The sequence below is a fragment of the Perognathus longimembris genome, chromosome 1 (genome assembly GCF_023159225.1).
Source record: "Perognathus longimembris pacificus isolate PPM17 chromosome 1, ASM2315922v1, whole genome shotgun sequence".
Lineage (NCBI taxonomy): Eukaryota > Metazoa > Chordata > Mammalia > Rodentia > Heteromyidae > Perognathus > Perognathus longimembris.
Genome location: NC_063161.1, coordinates 43,256,252 through 43,279,867, shown reverse-complemented (window position 1 = coordinate 43,279,867; position 23,616 = coordinate 43,256,252). Strand labels below are relative to the sequence as shown.

Here is a 23,616-nt window from a genome sequence, read left to right as displayed (position 1 = left end):
AGAGTAAATCTTTTCCTTGTCTGTAGGCTTAAAAATGAATGTGTCTCATGTTTGTAGCTTCTTATATAGAGTGCATTCACACAAAACAATGTGCTTGAAAATCTGTATGACACTTGGGAGAAAGGACAAATGGTCATTTTTACTTGCTTTTCATGTACGTGTGTGTGTGTGTGTGTGTGTGTGTGTGTGTGTGTGTGTGTGTGTGTATGTGTTGAGGTATATACATGCCAGTAATGGGGCTCAAACTCAGAGCTCCTGCAAGTCTTGCTTAGCTTTTTTCCCTCAAGGTGGGCATTCTACCATTTGAGACATACTTCCACTTCTGGCTTTTTGCTAGTTAATGGGGGATAATAGTCTTGCCACTTGGTTGCCAAGGCTGGCTTGGAAACTTGATCCTTAGCCTCCTGAGTAGCTAAGATTACAGATGTAAGCAATCATCCTGGCTTTTTTTTGTGGCTTGTATTTTAATGAATTAAATATATTTTGACCAATTTGAGACAGAATAATATGAACTAATTCATTCTAAAGATGTGTTGAAAATGATCAAAATTTCTTTTGGATGAATAGGGCTTGGCACCAAAATGATATGTTTTATTAAATGTAATGTGCAAAAAAATAAAAATGAAGGTATGTCTATTCAAAAAAGGTACAAGGCGGCAGGTACTATTTCAAAGGCTTTAGTATTCATATTTCAATAAAAAGAAATCTGGCATTATAAAAATACATAAAATAGTCATGAATTTATACCATTAATTTACATAAGATAGTTTTTTTCTCCTGTAAAACAAAGTTATAAAATACTTTTAAAGGTATTTTTATAGGAAAGTTACTCCTAGTATAATATTTTTATAACTTTTCTTAATTTGGGTTCATCTGTATAAATAAAGCAATTTATCCTTTTTAAAATTCATAACTCCATTAAAAAACATAAGATTCTGTCTTTTTTAAATAAAGGTCCATGTGAGGTAGTATGTTGAAACTGTCCTTTGGTCCCATTCAGTCTACGTGTCCAAATCATAAGACTGAAAATTTGGAGTCCTGTAGTTTTCTAGGCTCTGTTTATAGGTGCAGGTGTGATTTTCTTCTTGAAAATCTGTATTTTCTTTCTCGCTTCCCTCTGACTGGAAGTCCAAGTTGGGGGAAGAGGGAGTTTTCAAGTGCAAAGCTCTGGGCTGACAATCAGAGGGCTGAGGAAAGCTGGAAGGGGCATGGAGATGTGGTCTCTGCAGAGGCTTCCCAAAGGTACCTGAAAGAACAAGAACTTGTGAGTACCTGGGTCCTTTTCTCATGTTAGCACAATCAAACCCTGCAAATGATGAAGCACCTTAGCACACAGGCATGCACAGGATTCCCCTACAACTGCACAGGATGGTCCTTCAGTGTAGGTGTATTGATGCTATTCGCTATACTATTTACAGGATGTAGGGGAGGTCATTTGTTTTTTGTCCATTGAATAAATGCATCTATTCTTTATCATTTCCTATGACCAACTGTAATTCTAATCATTTCACCATGCATTTTTGAAGTTGGCCAGTTCCTTGCTTTAGGCCTTCGTGACAGCCTATGATTCTCTATAAAGGGCATTTGGATGATAAAAGTACATGAGGGTTGAACAAGGTTCAAGGGCCAGGAATAGTGGTGCATGCCTATCATATAATCCCAGCTACTTGGGAGGCAGAGATCAACAAATGCGCTCCTATAGCATCCCAACTAGAATGTACAGATAGGAGGATTATGGTCCAAGGCCAGCCTTAGGCAAAACCCACAAGACTCTACCTGAAAAAGAAAGCAGCAAAGGGATGAAGAGCTAGTGGCTCAAGAGCAAGTGTAAGGCCCTGTGTAAGAAGTTCAGTACCACACAAAAACAAAAACAAAACAAATTATTTAAAAAAAAATCCTCTTCCTCCTCCTTTGCTTCCTTATCTTTTTACTTTTTAATTTATTTTTCACAGTATTGGGCCCAGCCATCTACCACTTAAGCTTTTGTTTTACATACTTCCATTTTTGAGTCAGAGCCTTCCCCAAACCTCTATCTGATGCTGGCTTTGAACTTGCAATCTTTCTGCTCCTGCCTCCTGAGTAAAACAAGGATCACGGGCATGAGCTAACCACAATGGGCTTCAAGAAGAAATATAACTAATAACATGGTAAGACATAAAACTTCTTAAAAGCTGGATAAAATAGTTTAAAATTCTATGGAAAAAGGAAAAAAACAAAAAACCTTAAAAAGTGAAAGAAAACAACACCAAGGCAAGTTGTGGCTCCTTCCTCCGCCCCCACCCCATATGGCTCCATTCATTCTCATTATTCCCACGAACTAGACCAAAAAACAAAACAAAACAAAAAAAACGCACAATGGAATTTGGTGCTGTCAGCCAGCGTCTCACACCAGTGCTGGGCTGGAAGCCTCTGAAGGCCTCTCTCTCTGGCTCCAGGTCGCCCAGCTTGTCTGCCTGAGCAGCTGTTGCTAGGTAAGACACTCTTTTCCACCCTCCCACCGTGGGTTCAGTGAGAAGCCACCAGACACACCAAACCACAGTCATGCAACACACGCAACTCCACCCCAAAGGCCGCCGGGGCCTCAAACCACTTTTTCCACATGGCTGACAAGCTTGCTCCAAAGTCATGCCCCAAACTCCTGCCTCCCAGATGCCACACACAGTGTTACCCAGAAAGTGCCCAAGGCCCAAGATTAAATCCATCATCAAGTAAAAATCCCCTGTCTTTGCATTTAGAAACAGCCGCACGAAGAGGTTATTATGAAGATGCGATTAAGGGAAAATTCACTTTCACAGGTTTGGTATTCCAGTGCTCAGAACTGGCAGATGGGGCCAGAATGAAGAAATGTAATCTTTGCTGTGGTGGCGGTGGTTTATGCTCATAATCCTAGCTACTTGGGAGGCTGAGATCTGAGGAATGTAGTTCAAAACCAACCCAGCCAAACAATCTGTGAGGCTCTTCTTATCTCCAATTAACCAGCAAAAAGCTGGAAGTGAAGCTGTGGCTCACATGGTAGAGCACAGCATTGAGTACAAAAAAAAAAAAAAGGTAAGGAACAGTGAACAAGTTCTAATTACTGGCAAGCCTCAGTACTGACACAAAACAGAAACCTAATGATTTCACACACTTACCCATGAAGGAATTACTAGAAGCAACGGATGCTGGTTCTAGATTTGTACTGAAATCTAGAGAGGACTTGTTTAGACATAGACTTCTCAGCATGGGACTTTCATTTTGGATGTACGTGGGGTTCATCAGCTTCCTCCCATACAAAGGCCATGCTCCATTACCACAGCTCCTCTCACAGGACTCTTCCACAGGAGGTGGACATGGGTAGCAGTCTTTCCTCTTCAGAAGACTCGGCTCACAGTGCTCCATCAAAGCTGTCCTCCCATCAGGACTGCAACCTTCGCAATTTAGGATCCACATCAGAAGGAGACACGGTTAGCACTTGCAGTCGTCTCCCTGGGACTCAGATGAGTTTCTGGCAAGAAAAACCATGTTACCTGGATGATAGGCTTCGAAGGGATCCGGGCCATACACATTCGCCTTCAAATACACAGGGCTTGAGGAGCTCAGAAAGGGGCACAGGAATGGGTCCGTGGCTGCTTCCACGTCGGCCTCACTGCTGGTGTCCATGTGGCAGGTCCCTTTAAAACACACATCAGAGTCACTCAAATGTTTTCTGTCTTGGAAAGTGGTTTTGGCAAGAACATGGTATCAAAATTGTACACAGGGATAGATTTCTTTCCAGCTTATGGAGGCCTTTGGCTTTATTAAGTGGGCGAATCTGGGACCTGATGAGCGGCTGAGCAAGGTGGCCAAACTTGCTACTGGCTCCATCCGGTCTCTAAGGGAACTGGCTCTGTGTGTGGTCCCAACAGCCAAAGTAGCCACAGTCTGAATTTCATCTGTCAGCACTAGACAGACCCTCCCTACAAGATGTCACAGGTGACCTGAACCAGGAACTGGCATGCAACCAATAACCTGTCAGCGTCTATTTCAAAGACAGGCATACTCAAAAACAACCTCTCCAATGAAAGACAGGCATAGTCAAAAACAACTTCTTCAAGTGCTGGTAGCTCACACCATAATCCCAGCTACTTAGGAAGCTGAGATCTGAGGAACATGGTTCAAAACCAGCTTGGGTAGGAAAGTCTGTGAGACTCTTATCTCGGATTAACCACCCAAAACCCAGAAGTGATGCTGTCGTTCAAGTGGTAGAGCACTAGCCTTGAGCAACAAAGCTAAGGAAGGGACAGTGGTGCCCAGACTCTGAGTTCAAATCCCTACCACCACCAAAAACCATCGCACGAATAGTTCAGTTAAATGCAAAAGGTGCTATGCCAGTTAGACATGGATGCTGCCGCCCAGGGACTGGCAGCATTGTCAATTCAGACTCATGACCCCTGAATGGGGGCAGGTCTCTGCTGTGTGCCACCACTTTTGTCTAAGCAGAATGTGCATGTTAATGCTCAGATCTCATCTCTCTCAGCAAGGCCCCTCTCCCTGCTTTACTGAGAGGTGATTTACCTCACTGTGGACTACAGGGTAAATTAAATATACCTGCCCCAAACTAGGAAGGTTGGCACACAGCAAATACTCAATAAATACTTGGGTTAAAAGATGATTAACTGTGTGAAAAATAACACCAATAACTTTCACTTATGGACCGCTCAATAGGTGCCACACACTGTGTACTTTTCCATTTTCCATTCTTTTTTGCTTTCTGTGCTGGTACTGGAGGCTTGAATGCAGGGTCTCAGGTTCTGCCTCAGCTCTCATGCTTATAAGCTAGTAGTATTCTATATCACTTGAACCACATCTCCACTTCTGGCTTTCAGTTGTGTTTGCCTATCTAAGCTGACTCTGTATCACAATCCTGAAACCTCAGCCTCCTGAGTAGCTAGGATTATAGGCGTGAGCAACTGGCACCTGGCTTCAACTCATTTTTATAGACATCTAGCCAGGAAAGTCTGTCACTGTCCAATGTCCACAGGGGTGGGACCTACCTGTGTCAGGCAGCCTCCATCACTACTCTCAGATCCACCAACCATCCACGCAGGGCTGGGGAATCTTTTCATCCTACACCCAGTCTGGCTGTATAAACCCTACATTCTTTGGTTTGTGATGAATCAGACATGTTTACTTTTCCTATGCTTCCTATGGCTGCTTAAGGCCATCAGCCTATATAGCTAATTTTGTGTGGACTTTTAGAGGATATTAAAATACCCAAATTGTCTCTGACAAAAAAGAAAAAAAGAAAGAAAAAAAATTCTCACCCTTGTAGGGTCAGAATTGAGTTCTCTAATAGGGTGACTTTAACCCATTTCCCTTAGTGAATATTCACAGAGAAGGACTACAGAAGGACATTTGGGGCGGGTGTAAAGGAAGCAGTACAGGGCCTGGAGCGATTCAACTCCACTTGACCTACTTGTCTTCTTTTATTGCTGGGAATGAAGACTTCGCTTTTTTTTCCCCTAGTATATGAGAAAAGGACATAGAAATTACAGAATTTCAATTTGACTAGTGATCTTGGGTCAAGTCTTGCTAGTGTGTCAATGTCTTGTGATAGTATTACATCTGTCCATGTCCCTGTATCATTTCAAAACAATGACCAGTCATGGTCATGTCATTTCATGTCCTATTTATGGACAGTGCTGGAGTTCTTAACTCAGATTCTCATACGTGCTAGGCAGGTGCACTAGTACTTAAGCCATGATCCTAGTCCTTTTTTTTTTTTTCCAATTAAGTTATTTTCAAGTAGGGTTTTATTTATTTATTTATTTTGCCTGCAGCTAGCTTTAGGTTATGAACCTCTTAGTTATGGCCTCCCAGGTATCTGGGATGGCAGGCCTGGACCACTACATCCCACCTACTGGTTGAAATAAGGTCTTTTACTATCTTCTGGCCTGGGTTGGCATGCATCAAAAATCTTCCTAAATTGCCTTCTAAGCAGTTGGGACTATAGAAGTAAGTTGCCATGCTTGACACTCATGTCCATTTTTAAACACTTACCAGGACTGTCATGTTGTGGCAGGTAAAACCCACCTCCTGAAGAGGTGACAAACTGGTGGTGGCTCCCACTTTCAGAGGACACGTACCCATCCTGTCGGTCAGCTAAGGTTCCCTGAGAGGACAGATAGCTCGGGATATCTGCAGGCAGGTTGGTCTCATCTGTAACCAAGTAACAGCAAGAAACATCACCAGGGTCCCTCCCAGACCCTCAGGACCAACAGTATAAGCTTCTTTTATTATGTACAAGTGAAGAGCCACTCCGACAAAGCCAGCCTGAGTACAGTATTCCAGAGGTAAATGAAGGCCTTAAACCCTGAGACGTGTGAGCTGAGTTCCTGATTTATCACTCACTACTGGATATACTTCCTGAAAAATGTAACAACAAATGTTTAAAAAAAAATAAAGACTCTATCCAAGCACCAGAGGCTGATGCCTTGTTGTCCTAGCTACCCAGGAGGCTGAGATCTGAGAATTTTGGTTCAATGCCAGCCCAGGCATGAAAGTCTATGCAACTCTTACCTCCAAATTAAGCAACAAAAAGCCAGAAGTGGAGCTGTGGCTCAAGGAGTATAATTCCAGCCTTGAATTGAAAAAGCTAAGTGAGAGCACAAGGCCCTGACTGAGTTCAGGCCTCCCCAAAAAACAAATAAATAAAATGAGACTCAGGAATTTTCATTAGATAGCAGTTTAACCCTTGAATCAAACTTGGATTCATTTGTATCAGAGGGTACACATTCTAGCTAACTAGAACCCTACGAAAACGTACGTACCCCCCCCCCACACAAAACTATCACAGCAAGCAAACCACCTCACTCAGGGGCTGCTCCTGTGTCTCCTCCATCTTATAAAGGAGTTACACCGGTTTCACTGATTTGGTAGTTTATCTTGCAGCCAATCAGATATTCTGATGAGGTCTGAACATTAAGCATCAGTCTTTCCACACCAGCTTTGCTACTTTTAGCTAATCTTCTTTCAGTGTGAGCCAAATGAGTCAACCCTTATGGGATGGGCTCAGACTGCCATAGTTATATACGTTCTAGAAGAAAATGACAGCAACATCCACAAATCCACATGCCAGGGCCATGCCGCTGGGTACATACCTGTGTTGGTGATGCTGCAATCTTCGCTCCTCCGCCTGGTGTGGTATATGATGACCACCCACACAAGCGACGTGCCCACCACACAGCATACCACGGCAATGATCACCACGCCCACTGTAGCCCAGCCATCATCATCTAAGGATGGGGCAGCCAGCTGAGGGGAGTCGCAGGTGGGGCTGGGGATCACACTGAGGCGCACGTTGCCCCTCTCTGTGCCCAGGGTGTTGGACATGGCACAGGTGTATTTCCCAGCATCGCTGACATCCGAGTCCACGATGATCAGCAATTGATTGCCAGCCGCAAAGAAATGCCTTTCAGTCACCACCAAGGGGCTGTCATCTTTGGTCCAGTTCAGCCTCGGGGGAGGGCTACCCCCGGCGATGCACTGCAGGACTGCTGTTTCTCCTTTGGTTACAGTTCGGTCTAACAGAGGCCGCAAAAATGATGGCGTTTCTGGAATGACAATGGATCCTTTTACTTTCCTAAAGGAGCTCTGGTTTCCATATCTAGCACTTGAATTTATTCAGATTGAGGACTGAGATTTCATGCTCCCTCAACTTCCTGGGCATGTTTAAGGACAACTAACAACAACAACAAAATAAGTCATTGAGATCTTATTTTCTGCATTCACGGACTCATTAGAAGAGCTCAGGATCAAACAAGGAAACATACTTTATGTGTGTGAGTGCTGGCACCCTGGCTTGAATTCTGGGCCTTGTGATCTCATGTAGCTTCTATGCACATGGCTGGTACTCTCACTTGAAATGGGATCTCACAGACTTTTGTTTGGGGTGGCCTCAAACAATGATCCTCCAGATCACAGCCTCCCAAGTAACTAGGATGAACTTAGTCATATGCCACTGGTGCCAGGTAAAATGTAGTAGGTTTTTAAATTTTTTTTAATTTCAACCTCCTTCACCCTTGCCAAGGTTAGGAAATTGGTGGTGGTAGTGGTGGGCAATAAAACATCTTTAAAAATATGTAAGCACAAGTATGTGTTGATGGATGGTGAAAAGAAGTCAGAGTGCTTCCCCTGAAATTTTCAAGTTACTGTCTAGTGCCTGATACCTATGCGTACATTAAAATTCTGAAAATAGTTTCCTTGTATTAGCAGGTGAATACATTTCACTTCTTCAAAGACACATAAATGATCAAAAGCATTCCAGTTTTAATAAGCACTTGTTTAGGGAATCAAAAAAGAACTCTGACTTCCAGAGTTCCTTCTCCATCTGCCAGATTACTTGACCCAGTTTCGGCTGTGTATTTATGTATGTTCTTTTGAGACAAGGTCTTCCTAAGGTAGCCCCCACTCAATCCTCAAACACTCAGCCCTCCTGCTTCAGCTACCTGAGTACTGGGATTATCGACATGTATGACCCAGACCTCAAATACTTATTGTCTTGAATGTGCTTCCTGGAAGAGCATGTGGTATGGTGGAGCAGGGAAGGCACCAAAGCCCTTGCTGCTTCACACATTCCCCCGTCCTTGGAGCAGAGGGCGAAGATTCACCTCCCCGACCACAGTTCTGGTATACCAACATGCACTCTCATTTCAAAGCTTCCAAGAGGCTTCTGTCCGTCCTTTTTCTCAGGCAGGACAGGACCCTCGGGATCTGTTCTCTTGGCCCACATCTTCTGGCCGGCAGGTGAGCCCGGCTGCTCTGCCCAGCCCGCACGGTGCCCTCCAGGGAGCAGAGCCCTTACCCAGCACCGTCAAGGTGGCGTTGGCGGAGATGCTGCCCGCGCTGTTCTGTGCCGTGCAGCTGTACACGCCGATGTCCTCCGTCTTCACGTCCACGATGAAGAACACGTCGTCCTCGGGCATCACATGCATGCGCCGCTCCCGGGCTGCGGGGAAGTCCGTGCCGCCGTCCTTCTGCCAGGCGATCTGCGGGGCCGGGTGTCCCAGCGCTGCACACTCCAGGCGCGCCATAGCGCCTGCGCGGATCGTCAGGTCCATAGGGGTCTTGGTGAAGAAAGGAAGCACTACAACCCCGGAGAGCAAGGCGGGCAGGAGCGTCAGGGTGTGTCCCGGTTCGTCCTCGAACTCTCCCCACTCCTACGACCACACACGCACACACACGCACATTCACACACACCTACACCCCATACCCTCCACACACATATACACATACCCCCACACACTCCCACATGGACACACACACACACACACACCTCCCCCCCCCCACCCCACACACATACCCACATATACATACACCTTCTCATATATACACACATACCCTTCCATTCACACACCACCCACACCATATTCATACACACACTTCCATACCACTTCCATACACACACCACACATATACCCACATATATCCCCCTTCAAACAGACAGACAGACCTTCCCTCCCCATACCACACATTTGCTTTAGGAAAAGATTTACATGTTCCCCGAAAAAGGTAAGGCAGGGTCATTTCTAACACAGGGACAAGCCACAGAGGGCAGGTGGAGAGAAGTAAGTAATGAGTCAGGTTCACCATGCATAAGGGAAGGGATCAGGATAAAGCACAAACCACTTGATCCTTTGGCCAGCAGTCGGTCTCCCTGATATTTTCTAGTCATAATTTTTTAGTTTTCTTGATAATTAACTGTGAGATCTTAGGGCAAATCAATCTCTTTGTGTCCTTCATCTCGTTTTCTTTTCAGTTCCTCTCCGAAGGAGGACCTACCATTTTCTAACTTTAGATAGGTATTCTGGCCTACATCAGCCCTCAGCCATCACTGCTGTCAGCTCTCCAATATATACCGCACAATGACACAAATGGTTAGAAAGGACAAAGTGGTGAGGAGCCTATTGTAAGGTGAACACATCTCATAAAGCAGACAATGATACACTGCTGGAGCTTATGAACCATGGCTAACAGTCACGGTGTCTTCTGAGTACCACCTAAATGCCAAGTCATTCTGCAAGGCCCTTCACACACAGGATCTGACCTCATGACTAGAATATCTCCATGAAGTAGGGACTACTATTCCTAACTGCATGATGTAGATAGAGACAGAGGCCAGAGAGGTTAACTCACTTGCCCAGAGTGACACTGCTTTAAAGCAGGAGTGGTGGGATTTACATCCAGATATCTGACTTCAAGGCTGAGTGCTGCTTTAGCAATATACGTTGTGCTCCTCACATCAATACTGTTGATCATGAACTCCCACGGAACAAAAGATGGCTGCCTTATCCCAGCACATTGACTGCAGTGAGTTAAACCCAAACATTTCTGGCTTCAATCTAAATAACCACAGAGTCTCGATGTTTGTGGAGTGAGAGGTGGCAAAAGGGAAAGTTAGGTGGAAAGTATGAGACCAAATGAATCAGGGTTGGGAATGAGAAAGAGAAGGAGAGTGATGGACAGAGAGACAGACAAGAGGGAGAGATAGAGAGATGGAGAGAAAGACAGACACAGACAAGAGAGAAATAGGGAGACAGAGAGGGAGAGAGATCAAAAGACAGAAAAGGGATAGAAATGAAGAAGAGAAAGAGAAAGGAAAAGAAAAAAGAGAGAAAGGGAGAGAAACAGAGATGAGAGAAAGAAAAGAGGAAGAGAGGAAGGAGAGGGAGAGAGACAGAGCCAGCCCAAGAATATCAGAACCAGTGCATCTAAAAGCTGTCTTTAAGTGCAAAAAACAAATTGATCACATACTGTTTACTGTGAGCTTGGCTTTGACAGAGTAGGATGAGCCAAAGTGATTGGAGATGACACACTGATATTTGCCTTCGCTGGCAAATTCCACATTGCGGAGTCGAAGAATGGTGGTATATTCCATCACCTCTCCACCTTGGGCCCGGAGGTGTGCATAATTCTCCATTTCAGCATCGTGTAATAACTCATTGTCTTTTTTCCAAGCAAAAGTCATCGGGGAATCACTGCTGCTGGCAGCCGAGCAGACAAAACTCAAATTGGAACCTTTTATTGCCGACTGTGTTTCTGGCTGAACCGTAATCTGGGGTTTGGGAAAATCATCTGTTCAAAATGGAGAGGAGGAAAGCAAACAATGTGAAGGCTCAAGAGTCCAAGGGCTGTACAAATGCGAACAGCAACAAATGCAAAATGAACAGCAGCTGAGGTCTGACCCTCTGTGTCTGTCTTGACAGACACACTAGCAGTCCCAGTGCTCAAGTGGTACCTGGAAAACGCTGGACGTCAGACACAGACAACAGACCTATTTATCCATCATTATTACGGAAAGAAGGTTATTACCTTGAATCTACCAGAAAATCCATTATTTATTCCAAAGGCTTGATGCCCCACAGAAATGGAAGCAAGCAATAAGAAGTCACAAGAGAAATCAGACAATATTTAAAAAGTGAGCAATGCCCAGTTATCCAACTATGTTTGACAGCAAATAAGTGATTATTTCAGATGTGCCAAGACAGGACTTTTAACATTCACAGAACAGGAAATGGTGTACACATAGGGTGATAGATAGGCTGGTTACTTTGATGTGATCATTACACACATTTATTTGTAGAAATGCCACACTGTACCCAAACATATATACAATTACTTGGTGTCAAGTGAAAATGAGAATATTAGTCAGGATTTGGTGTCTCAAGCTTTTGTTATCCTAACTACTCAGTAGGCTCAGATTTGGGGGACAGTGGCTTGAAGTCACCCTGCGTAGAAAAGTCTGGGGGACTCTTATTTTCTAAATAATCAGGCATCAGGCTGGAGGCATAAATCAAGTGGCAGAGTGCCAGCCACTTGCAAGCTGAGCAAACATAAGACCCCAAGCACAAATCCTGGTACCAGAAAAAAATTAAAAATAAAGAAGGGGAAAAAAAAGGAGTGGAAGTGTAGCTCAAAGGCAGAGAGCCAGCCTGACCATTTAAATAAGTTAAAAGCATAAAGCCCTGAGTTCAAGCCCCAGTACTGGCACAAGGAAGAATCAAACAGGCCGCTTTCAAAGGCTCATGGGATATCTTAGCATTCTTCTGAGGAACTGCAATTTTGTCCATCAATATTGTCATCAATATCACCAAGGATAACAATTACTCCATCTACCCTAAACTGAAGCAATATTAAAAACACAGTACTTTGGGCAGGGCTAGAAGAAAAAAAGAAAAAGAAAAGGAACAGCAAACTGTCTTTGGAACGAAAAAGCTTCTGGAGTCTGTGTATGTGGTGCTGGCCCAGGCCTGCAGTGAGGCAGCCAGGCAATCACCCTGTTCAAGCTACATTATAATTAGAGTTGAGCAACTGTTTCATTCTAAACACTTATTTTTAGTTCTCTCTTACTTTTTGGAAAAGTCACCTTTTTTGAACTTCTGCTTTCCCCAAAGGAAGCATTTCAGATCTACCAACATGTATGATTTGGGAAGTTTAAAATGATGACCTTTTGCCAGGTGCCAGTGGTTCCCGCCTGTAATCCTAGCTACTCAGGAGGTTGAGATCTGAAGAGTAAGCTTTGAAGCTAGCTCAGGGAAGAAAAGCCTGTGAAATCTTTTTTTTTCCTTTAACCAGCAAAAAGTAGAGCTGTTAAATTAACTTTTGATATGTCTGATTCCAAAAGAAAAGCTTTTTTCCATAGACATTACAATGTGGCATGCTATTTTAAAAAAGCATCTTAAAATAAAAATACTATTTTTTTTTCACACACACACACACACACACACACACACACACGTAGAGCTGTAGCTCAAGTGGTAAAGTGCCTATCTTGAGTAAAAAGGGTAACAAGTCCCAGTACACATACACACACATATACACGATGCCCTTTTATGAGTGTGAACAAGCATGTGGATGCTCATGTTCCAGGGTAGGCCTGTGTGGTGTAAACAAGATAACTACTCTTGGAAGATCATCTGAAATGTTTGCCTGAGCCCAGAATCACCACGGAAGCATACACATATCTGCAATTGTCTTAGATTGCTAAGGAGTTTCTGTCTTGGGATTTGGGGGCTGAGAAACAAGGATCATGGGAAAGCAATAGCTCACTTGGGCCCTTGCACATGAATGCCAAAAACTTATCTGGTTCCAAAAGCTACACCAGAGGTTTTATTTCCAGAAAGTGCTGGCACTCTTTAATGCTGCAACCAAAAAACAAAATATGTCGTAGGCAAGGCAGTGTTCAGTAAAATTTTAAATGCCAGTGTAAAAAATTGACTCTGTCCTCTCCCTACTCAGTGCTTACATTTAAGGAAATTTTGATTTCAGCTTTTAGATGCACATTTATTTTTATAAACTATTCTCTGGTAGCCAGTGGCCAACAGCAATGTGGTAGCAGACAGCTACCTCAGAAACGAGAGACTTATTATTATTATCATTATTTTTAAAATCAAGATATGATAGTGGCTAGTTCTGTGAATTCTCGGTCAACAGTTGCTAGTGCTAAGTTCCTTGGGTGCTGAATCAATGGATCTTAAGATTAATTTTAAGGGCTGGGGATATGGCCTAGTGGCAAGAGTGCTTGCCTTGTATACATGAGGCCCTGGGTTCAATTCCCCAGCACCACATATACAGAAAACGGCCAGAAGCGGCACTGTAGCTCAAGTGGCAGAGTGCTAGCCTTGAGCAAAAAGAAGCCAGAGACAGTGCTCAGGCCCTGAGTCCAAGCCCCAGGACTGGCAAAAAAAAAAAAAGATTAATTTTAATAAGCTAGGCTCTTGTGACTCATACCTGTAATCCTAGCTACTTATGAGGCTGTGATCTGAGGATCGAGGTTCAAAGTCAGCCCAGGCAGAAAAGTCTGTGAGACTCTAATCTCCAATTAATCACCAAAAAAATCAGAAGTGAAGGTTAGTGTAGTTAAAGTGGTAGAACACCAGCCTTGAGTGAAATAGCTAAGCAATAACATGAGACCCTGAGTTCAAGCCCCAGTACACACACACACACACACACACACACACACACACACACACACAGACATACACAAATTATTTGCAATAAATTCAAACTTTCCATAATGTATTACACTTTATCCACCAATAGTTAACTTCCCAACAACCCATAAATCCTTAGCTACTTCATTTTCTTCACTACAAGCCTCTCAATAAAACCCAGAAAAAGAACAGAACCACTAAGAAAACTTCATGTACCGCATCTTTGGCTGTCACCATTAGGAACTACCATTTTCTTCATGTTCTCTAAAAATAAGCAGGAGTAAAGATTAAGAAAACAAACATCAATCATAATAATCAGCAACACTAAAGACAGCTATTAATACTGTGTTCACTGAAACCAGAACCAACATTCAAAAGCAGCTGCAGAGAAAGTGAATATGAAAATGTACAACTATGAAAACTGAAGAGGAAAACTATTGAAATTGTTTTAGGAAGGATAAGAAAGTGTGACAGGAGAGTGATGGGGGGGAGGGTGAGATTGAATGACACATCGTATATAACAATGAAATCCTCCTTTGTATAACTAATGTAAGCTAATAAAAAACAAGTAATACAAACAAACAAAATAAAACCAAAAGCAGCACCAGAGGAGCCACCATTTCTCAGATGAAGAGACTAAGATCTGGGGAATTTCATAAAGTGAAGCAGAGCCTGAGACTGCCCTTCAGTTCTTTCCAGATCCAATTTCATTCTCTTTCCACCAAACCACGAGGCCAAAACAAAAATGAAAAAAAAATTTTTAAGAAAACCCTCTGTTCCCATTTGTAAGAACCATCAGCAAACTATAGATCCAATTCCATCTACCTCAGCAGAAATAAAAGCTTTATTAAGGCAGTATAAATCTAGTCAAAACCATTATTTTGGGCAAATGAGGGGAATAAATAAAAACCCAGGGTGGGTGATACTTATACTCACCACACACAAAGCCATCAGGGCTGACAGCAAAAATACTTCTTCCTTTTAGCAGCTGAGGATGGGCACAAATGGCATTGACAAAGCTCTGAAAGTTATTCTCCGCCACCCACTGTGGAAGCCATTTCAGCTGGCAATCACACAAAAGGCTTGATGTATTTAAATGCCTGAGGAGAGTAATTACATTCAATTTGTTTTGTATGAAATGCAGATTTCTCCAACTAAACTAAACTTAAGTAAATATTAACAAAGCCATGAATGTGGAAACCAAATATACACATCCCTTGCTATATTCTAGCCTCCATCTTACAATGCAAAGAAACATACCTTGCTGGCTTTGCTTTCTGCCTTCTTTCCTCTTATTGGCCTACCTGAAGGCCAAAATTAGGCATCAAAATTCCTTACAACTAAAATATCACTACTCTGTTTAGGTCCCAGGTCCCAGAGATTGATGGCAAATTCAAAACAGTAAGAAAAAGAAAGCTCCTTTTGGCTAACAAAAGGAACAAATAACCAATTGCTTTGGTTTTTCTGGTAGAAAAATTAATGAGAAGAATATGCTAGACACTTTTTATAGACCCGTAATTTGGGATGACACCCCATGACAGTTTCCTCTTGGATGCTTTATTTGAAACTCAAGGAAAGAAAAGGAAAGCTTACAGTTGTTGCAGTTTCTTCATTTGGGAAAATGCGTTGCCTTGTAAAGACATGATGGCGTTGTCACTCAGGTCTCTGAAAAACAGCCAAATCACACACATGAAGGTAAACTAGTCATCTTGAGTCTTGGGACAAAGTTTGGGCCACACTACGTAAATATCCGTACACAAAGTGAATAGTTCGTGTGTTCAAATGCATGAATATAGGGGTTACTGAGGAATCTACTAGAAAGCTCGAGTAGAAGGATTGGGGATTTTTGTTATCAAAAACACATTCCGTTACTGAAACGTCATGTTACATCTTGTCATCACATTCTTTCATTCCTAATGACCCAAGTTCTACTCCATTGCTTTATTGTCTCTCTCACTCAAATTAGTCAATTATTAGTTAACTTTTAAAGATGTAAAGGCAATTCATCACAATCATACATTTGAAAAGCATTTTTAAAAAATTTTAATAGCATGTAGTAGTTGTATATAGTGATATTTCCATATATGGTCCAAGTCGCTCCCCCTTTTTCCCTCCCATCACCATCTTAAAACAATTTCAAAGTTGGTAGTGGTGGTTAATGCCTATCATTATAGCTAGTCAGAGGGCTGTGATCTGGAGGATAGATATCCAAAGCCAACTTGGGCAGAAAAATCAGCAAGATTCTCCCTCCAAATTAGCCTCAAAAGGCCAAGTTGGAGGCATTGCTCAGGTGGTAGAGTGGCAGCAGAGTGAGCAAGCTCAATGTGAGACCCTGAGTTCAGGTCCTAGTCTCACCAAATTTCAACAGGTGTCACTGTTCTATTTTTGTATGTGTGTATGAAGTACTTCTTTTTTTTTCTTTTTTGCCAGTCCTGGGGCTTGAACTCAGGGGCTGAGCACTGTCCCTGGCTTCTCTTTGCTCAAGGTTAGCACTCCACCACTTGAGCCACAGAGCCACTTCTGGCCTTTCCTATCTATGTGGTGTTGAGGAATCGAACCCAGGGCTTCATGCATGTAAGGCAAGCACTCTACTGCTAAGCCACAGTCCCAGCCCCTGTATGGAGTACTTCTACCAGTTCATCCTGGCTTTCTCTAATTTACAGACTACTTTTTATAAGACACACTTCCTTAAGTGATTTATGTACCTTCATTATTTATTGTATTTATTCCTGGAGTGACTCAAAAGAAGATGGTACTACCAAGTTGCTTAGCATGAAAGGGTAAGATTGGAATCCATCTAGTTATTTTATTTATTTATTTATTTATTTATTTATTTATTTATTTATTTATTTATTTATTTATTTTTGCCAGTTCTGGGCCTTGGACTCAGGGCCTGAGCACTGTCCCTGGCTTCTTTTTGCTCAAGGCTAGCACTCTGCCACTTGAGCCACAGCGCCAATTCTGGCCATTTTCTATATATGTGGTGCTGGGGAATCGAACCCAGGGCTTCATGTATACAAGGCAAGCGCTCTTGCCACTAGGCCATATTCCCCCCATCTAGTTATTTTTAACTCCAGAAATCTGTGCCTTTAAACATCTGCCTAATCCGACCATACGCAACTCACTAACATAAGGATAGTAAGTGCTCAGACAAGATGTCTTTGTTAAAACAAATAAACATTCCAGATATTCCATTTATAACGACACACTATTCAAGACTGATTTTATTTTTTCACTGGTGCTTATAAGCAGTTTGGCTGCAAGTTCTAGCCACAATGGTTAGTAATGGTTAGTGCTGTTTTTCTGCAGAGGTTATAGCATGTAAAAGGGAATTGGAAAAAGGCAGTGGGAAACAGAAGGCAAAGAGGGAAGGTACCAGACTTGGGGACAGTCAAGAGAGGTGAAAGAAAATAGAGGCAGAGATTAATAGTCCACTGCTCCATAAATTCCACTTTCTCATAAACAGAACAGGCTAGTTCACAAGCCCATTTTGGCTAGTTTTCCCTTGAAAAAGAATCTAATCTGAAAAAAAAAAGAATCTAATCTGTTTTCAGGAAGTAGAGCAATACTGGCCCACCCTTCCCATAGTGGCTTTGAGAATCCTGTTTCAAGTTTTCCTACTGCACTGTCAAGATGGCTAGTGAGCCAAATCTCTCTCCAACTAACTGGTGGAGTCAGAAGACAACACACAGTAGTTCATGATAGCAACTGAGTCTTCCCTTTCATCCCCAGTCCAAATGAGTATAAGCCAAATGTGAATTTTACATTGTAACTTCTTCTGCCCAAGTGAACAGATATGACAACTGTCAGCTACAAGCTTTAACAGAGGGAGCATATTACTTATTATATTGTAACTTTACTGTACCAGTGTAAGATAACCTTGATTTAAGGAGTTGGTTTGTTCTGTTAGTCAACACAGTGCTCAGGCAATCTTGGAGTCTTCCCAAGATAAGCCACCCTTTCTCTCTGAGTAGCTGGAAAATCCTCCACCCTAAATCTCACTGCAGAAATGTGTGCTGGGGGCTCTGAGAAAGGGAAGAGAAGTCAGGTTCAGGCTGGAGACACAGGGACACTATGAAGGCAGAGGCAGCCCTACATTCAGTCCTGTTTCTCCCTGTCACGGATGGAGAACAATGAGGAGGGCTAGGTTGTACATTCTGTATCAAGCAATAGCAGCAACAAAACTCTCAAAATAGTCTGAAAACCCTCCCATGTCACTATTAAGGAGTGTGAGGGCTGCCTTTGAACTTTAATAGAATCAACAAATCATCATGACCTCCATCTAGGTACATATGAAGAAATAATATTCTTGTAAGGATTAAATGGGACTTTCTGACTCTGTTGTCTCTCACAGTATTTCTCTCTTTCTCTTTCCATATATGTGTATGTGCATGCATATATGTGTGTGTATACACAGACACACATACATTTTATATATATATATACACACACACACACTGGATGTAATGCCCAACATATATGATTATATAAGAAAACAAATGAAACTCAGTGATGAATTATGGTAATGTCTTTAAATGCACAGAAAAACATACAAAGGTAAACTTTTATACAGATAAATGAGAGAGAAGAAAGGAAAGAAGGAGAGGGAAGAGAAAAGGATATGTAATAAAAAGAAAAAAAGAGAGATAGATAGATACATACATACATCGACAAATTATATGTATACAAACACAAGTTAGAGTACTGAAAGAATGTCAAAACATTACATTTTCATTTGTCTTCTTTCATGACAGACAAATAGCAAGTATTGTAGGTGAACTTTGGGATAACTAAATTTCAGATACTCACAGATGTTCTAATGCATCCAGACCTGTGAAGGCTTTTTTAGTAATAGATCGAATCCGATTTCCCTGGAGTATTCTGGGGGGAAAAAGATTAACAAAGGAAGGAAAATTACATTGAAACAGTGAATTTTGGGAAGTTACTTTAGAGGTAGAGCTCTCAGAGAAAGAAATGCTCTTTAAATCATTTGTGAACAATTCCATTTTCTTCAATTAAACAATAGATCTTATAAAAGTGTGCCCCTGCTGTCTATATTTCAATATTGTGGCTCAACATGGTTTTCAAAGCATTCATCAGAAAACCCAGCAAAAGTAAGTATTAAGAAGTTACTCTGATGATGGAAGCCATCCACCCAACTTTCAAGGCTTAGAGGTGGCTCAACATGGTTTTCAAAGCATTCATCAGAAAACCCAGCAAAAGTAAGTATTAAGAAGTTACTCTGATGATGGAAGCCATCCACCCAACTTTCAAGGCTTAGAGGTAAAACAAGCCATCCTCTAAATTGCAGATGCCTAGCTCAGTCCATAGAGCAGGAGGGGCTCTATGGGCTAGATCAGATCAGATGCACTTGTTGTTTAGCCCAAGAAAAGATATCCAAATGTACTACTGTGTTGTTTAGGCTCAGGAAGCCCTGCTCATAGTGCCTCTCCTTATGCCTTTATGTTTGGGCTTGGTCACTACCCAAACATGTGGTCTTTGTCTTTAAAAGTTTGGTGTTGTTTTTGATCTTGGTACCCTGTGTCTTGTATATACATTTATCTAATTTGAGGAAGGGCAGGGGAATAACAAAATGGTGAGACAAAGGGCAAAGGGTGAACCAATGCAACAGTCATACTCACAAGACACTATGTTGGAAATTAACTTTACAATTTGGGGCAGGGGGAGTCACAGGAAGAAATGGGAGAAAAATGAGGAAGTAAAAATGTTCAACAAGAAAGAAATGTATTCATTACCTTACTTATGAAACTCTAACCCTCGGTATATCACCTTTACAATAAAATTAAATTAAAAAAATTTTTAAAGAGAGAAAAAAAAAGTTACTCTGAGTGGAGCTGTGGCTCAAGTGGCAGAGTGCTAGCTTTGAGCTGAAGAGCTCAGGGACAGCACCCACGCACAGAGTTCAAGCCCCACCACCACCACTACCAACAACAACAAAAGAAGTTACTCTGATGGACACTTTAAAGTATATTCCTTCCAAGTCTTTTCTAAGAATAGGAAGAAACTTTATTTCAAGGATATGGTTACAGATACAGCAAAGAATATTGAAAGTTTTCTCCTCTCCTCCTCTTTATTGTCAGCTTAAAACCTAATCTTATCACCTCCAAGACAATTTTATGGATGAATGTAAGATACTTCATCTTGTATTCTTGGGAGTCCCCTGTGGCGTTATCAATGAATGCTGGAATATTATCAGTTGTCACTGGACAATTTCTGGTAAGTAAACTTCAACCCGGGGGTGGGGCTGGGGGAGGGGCATTCAGAGAAGTGAAGTTTGTATGGGCCCTCACTTTGGCATGCAATAATACCAAAGTCTAAACACACAAAACCATTTAAAGTTCAGACTCAGATCCTAAAACAAGTGGCACAAACTAAATGCTTGCATTTCTTTCCTTCTATCGGAAGAAGAGAAAAGCTAATTATCCTGCACACATCTTGTGGCACCAACACTCACTAGGAAGAAATGAGAAGATGTGGCAACAGGATGGGACACCTACTTCTCATCTCTTACAATGTCATGCTATGGAAGTGACTTCAATTAAAACAAAAATCTTCAGTCAGAGTGGAGCCCCATGATGAGACAAATTATACTCACAGCCGTCTCAGTTTGTCAAGCCCAGAGAAGGCGCCATTCATGTCTTCAATAGTCCATGAAATCTCATTGTTCTTCAGATCCCTAATAGAGACAAGTATTCTCATTAGAGATAATGCTCCAGAGACCTAAGGTCACCACCCAGGTGGCAGAGCATCTGTAACCAATTCCTCCTAATCCCTGAATCACCTCCACGCCTTTTCCAAATAATGAGCTTCATTTTCCAGGAGATTGCTCTTACTCTGTACTCTTCCCTCAATAACATTTTAAGGTTTTTGCTCCAAATCAAGACAGTTGACTCTCGATCTCTATGAGATCCTCCTCCATCAAAATGTCTAAATTCAGAAGACTTGAACTTGTTTGAAAACAAATACACTGAATTCTAAAGCAATTGTTCCAGCCACACAAGCAGGAAGGAGTTGGTCAATGCATACGGGGTGTCTTCCAATTGTCTTAAGGCTCCCGACAGGAAATGGTGCAAATTTCTGACAGGGCAAAAATCAAAAACCCATTGTGCAATGTTCAATTCACATTTGAGAATTTTCAAAGGTGAATTAATTTAACTCTCTTATTCCCCACCCCATAGGGAAGAGATCAGATTGTATATAGATAGACCTCACACCATAAGCATATATCTTCCCTCACTATCCTTTGTGTACCGTTTTGCTTGGAGTTATTTTTAATCTGCATTTTATAAAGAAATGTGAGTAGATTTAAAGTTATTTATCTCTTAGGTAGTTAGGACCATCGCAGAGATCCTGAGAAGGGTAACTAAAGTCACTTCACAGTCTGATCACCAGCCTTTTTAATCCCCTTAAGAAACACAGATGGATGAAATGGATCCATTTTAATCAAACTGTTCTGGGAAAGATTATGGCCCTCTTTTTGAGGCTGTACACATTTCCTTAACAACAAAGAAAATCTGCTGGGAGAAAAGTGGGCACATTTAGGAACCAATTAGGTTCTGTGGATGGAGAGAAAAACATGTAACTTACAAAGTCTTTAAACTGGAAAGCCCCCGGAAGGCACAATCAGCAATGTAGTTGACTTTGTTGTTCCCAATGGACAGGGTATTTAGTAAACTTAGACCAAGGAAGCTCGAATCGTCTAACCTCGACAAGTGGTTGAAAGTTAGGTCTCTGTAAAGAAAAAAAGATATATGTGTGTGTGTGTGTGTGTGTGTGTATGTGTGTGTGTGTGTGTATAAACAATTTTTATTTTTTTCCCATTCAACACAATGATTTGGTTTTCTACAAGGCAGGTAATAAATATAGTTTCAATAATCCTTATTTTTAAGTTCTGACTTAACCATACTCAGGAAAACATTACTTTTCATCTTAGTCATTTTTTTTTTTTAAGGAGGGAAGGAGGAAGGGTGAGCATAAACATAGCCATTATAGTCAATGTACATTACATAAAATTGAACTATGCTAACTTGAGTGTAAAGTGGAGGGGGTAAATGGGGGAGAATAACATAAGGGGGGGGACATTGATCAAGATGCATTGTACTTGTAGCATGACTTACAGGGACTGTAACCTTTTTATACAACTACAAAACAATAAAATAGTAATAACAACAATAATGAGAGCATGATTGCTTTTGACCATGGGCCAGGGAAATAAAAGAAGCCAAGTTGGCTTCAACTTATCACAGCAGAAATGTGACAGGGTTGTATGGGGAAGGGAGACCCAAATAAACCATCACCTTGGAAACATTGTTATGAAAATGTCACATATCAGTGCTAAGAAGCTCATACTCTGCTGTGCTCCCTTTTCTGAAACCCAAGGAGAATGAAAGGCGACTCACAGCTCACTGAGTTTCTGGCAGAACTCCCAGGCATCAGGGTTGATCCTGTGGATGGCATTCTGGCTCAGATGAAGTTCCTGCAGCATCAGTAAGCCGTAAAGCCAGCCTTTGGTAATCTCCGTCAGGTTGTTATGGTCCAGTTGCCTGCATTCAGGGCAAGAATCAAAGGCAAGGAGCGAGAGGAGTTCATTATCTGGTCTTTTCAAAGGGCACAGATGACTGCTATGTAGCCCTTAGTGCCATTGTTACTCGAGATCTGGCTTTCACTTGGTTGGAAACATCAGCAAAAGGTATTATAAAATCTTCCTTGTAAATGGATATGCTCATAAATTCCAGATTATCCGAAGCAAACCTCAACAGCTGACTACTAAATTATAAATGAGATGGTTTGTTATGAGACTTTAACACATAGTTCTTGCTTAAGAGACACTGAATGTTCACTGAGCTTTCAAGGATCATGCAGCCTATGGTGGGAATGGGGATGGCCACCAACCACCTTTGCTTACTTACAAGATCTCCATGTTGCTCAGCCCCCAAAATGCGCCATCCATAAGCCTTGTGACTCCATTTCGTTGCATCCTCAAAGACTTCAGAGCACCAAGACCTTGGAAGGTGAGGCCATCCACATTTCTAATCTTGTTTCTGTTCAGCTCACTGTGTTGAAGATTACAATGGAACAATTAGGTTGTATGACAAATTCTGGAACTAGTAATAAAACCTGTCATTGCTACATGATAGTTAATCCAGGTCAGTGTTAAATTACATAGAATGTTTTAAATGTCTAAACCTTTTCATTAAGAAGAACTTCCCTTGATTAGCAGAGAGTGGTTCTCTGTCTGAAAGGCATAGTGAATATTTGGAATAATAAAATGCTAATATAGTCAGGTGGTAGTGGCTCATGCCTATACTCCTAGCTACTCAGGAGGCTGAACTCTCAGGATTTTGATTCATTTTGGTGGTTATCTTCAACTAATTATGCAAAACAAAAAGCTAAAGTGGAGCTGTGGCTCAAATGGTAGAGCATCAGCCTTGAATAAGAAAGCTTAGCTTAGTGACAGTGCCCAGCCCCAGTATTAACTTAACACACACACACAAAAGAAAAAGAATACTAACACTACATTACATTTTAATCTCTAAATAGTTGTCCTCTCAGTAGCATACAAATTAATAGCAGCCTACAAATTAATATTTGTTTTTAAATGTCCCAGAATGAAGAAATTAAACATTACACTAATATGTAAGTTGTA

At 41.7% G+C, this 23,616-nt stretch overlaps 1 protein-coding gene across 1 annotated transcript in view; it reads right to left on the bottom strand.

Moving 5' to 3' along the window:
* Positions 1 to 661: 661 nt before the first annotated feature.
* Lrig3 (leucine rich repeats and immunoglobulin like domains 3) overlaps positions 662 to 23,616 on the bottom strand; it is a 53,936-nt gene continuing 30,981 nt past the window's right edge. Inside the window, exons 6-19 of the mRNA XM_048360632.1 lie at positions 22,880 to 23,023; positions 22,370 to 22,513; positions 21,558 to 21,701; positions 20,566 to 20,646; positions 18,759 to 18,830; positions 15,543 to 15,614; positions 14,886 to 15,049; positions 10,771 to 11,091; positions 8,822 to 9,103; positions 7,119 to 7,571; positions 6,019 to 6,177; positions 3,507 to 3,650; positions 3,132 to 3,407; positions 662 to 1,246 (exon numbers count right to left, since the gene is read on the bottom strand). Coding sequence (XP_048216589.1) covers positions 1,002 to 1,246; positions 3,132 to 3,407; positions 3,507 to 3,650; positions 6,019 to 6,177; positions 7,119 to 7,571; positions 8,822 to 9,103; positions 10,771 to 11,091; positions 14,886 to 15,049; positions 15,543 to 15,614; positions 18,759 to 18,830; positions 20,566 to 20,646; positions 21,558 to 21,701; positions 22,370 to 22,513; positions 22,880 to 23,023 — 2,701 coding nt within the window. The 3' untranslated portion in view covers positions 662 to 1,001. The remainder of the gene's footprint in view (positions 1,247 to 3,131; positions 3,408 to 3,506; positions 3,651 to 6,018; positions 6,178 to 7,118; positions 7,572 to 8,821; positions 9,104 to 10,770; positions 11,092 to 14,885; positions 15,050 to 15,542; positions 15,615 to 18,758; positions 18,831 to 20,565; positions 20,647 to 21,557; positions 21,702 to 22,369; positions 22,514 to 22,879; positions 23,024 to 23,616) is intronic.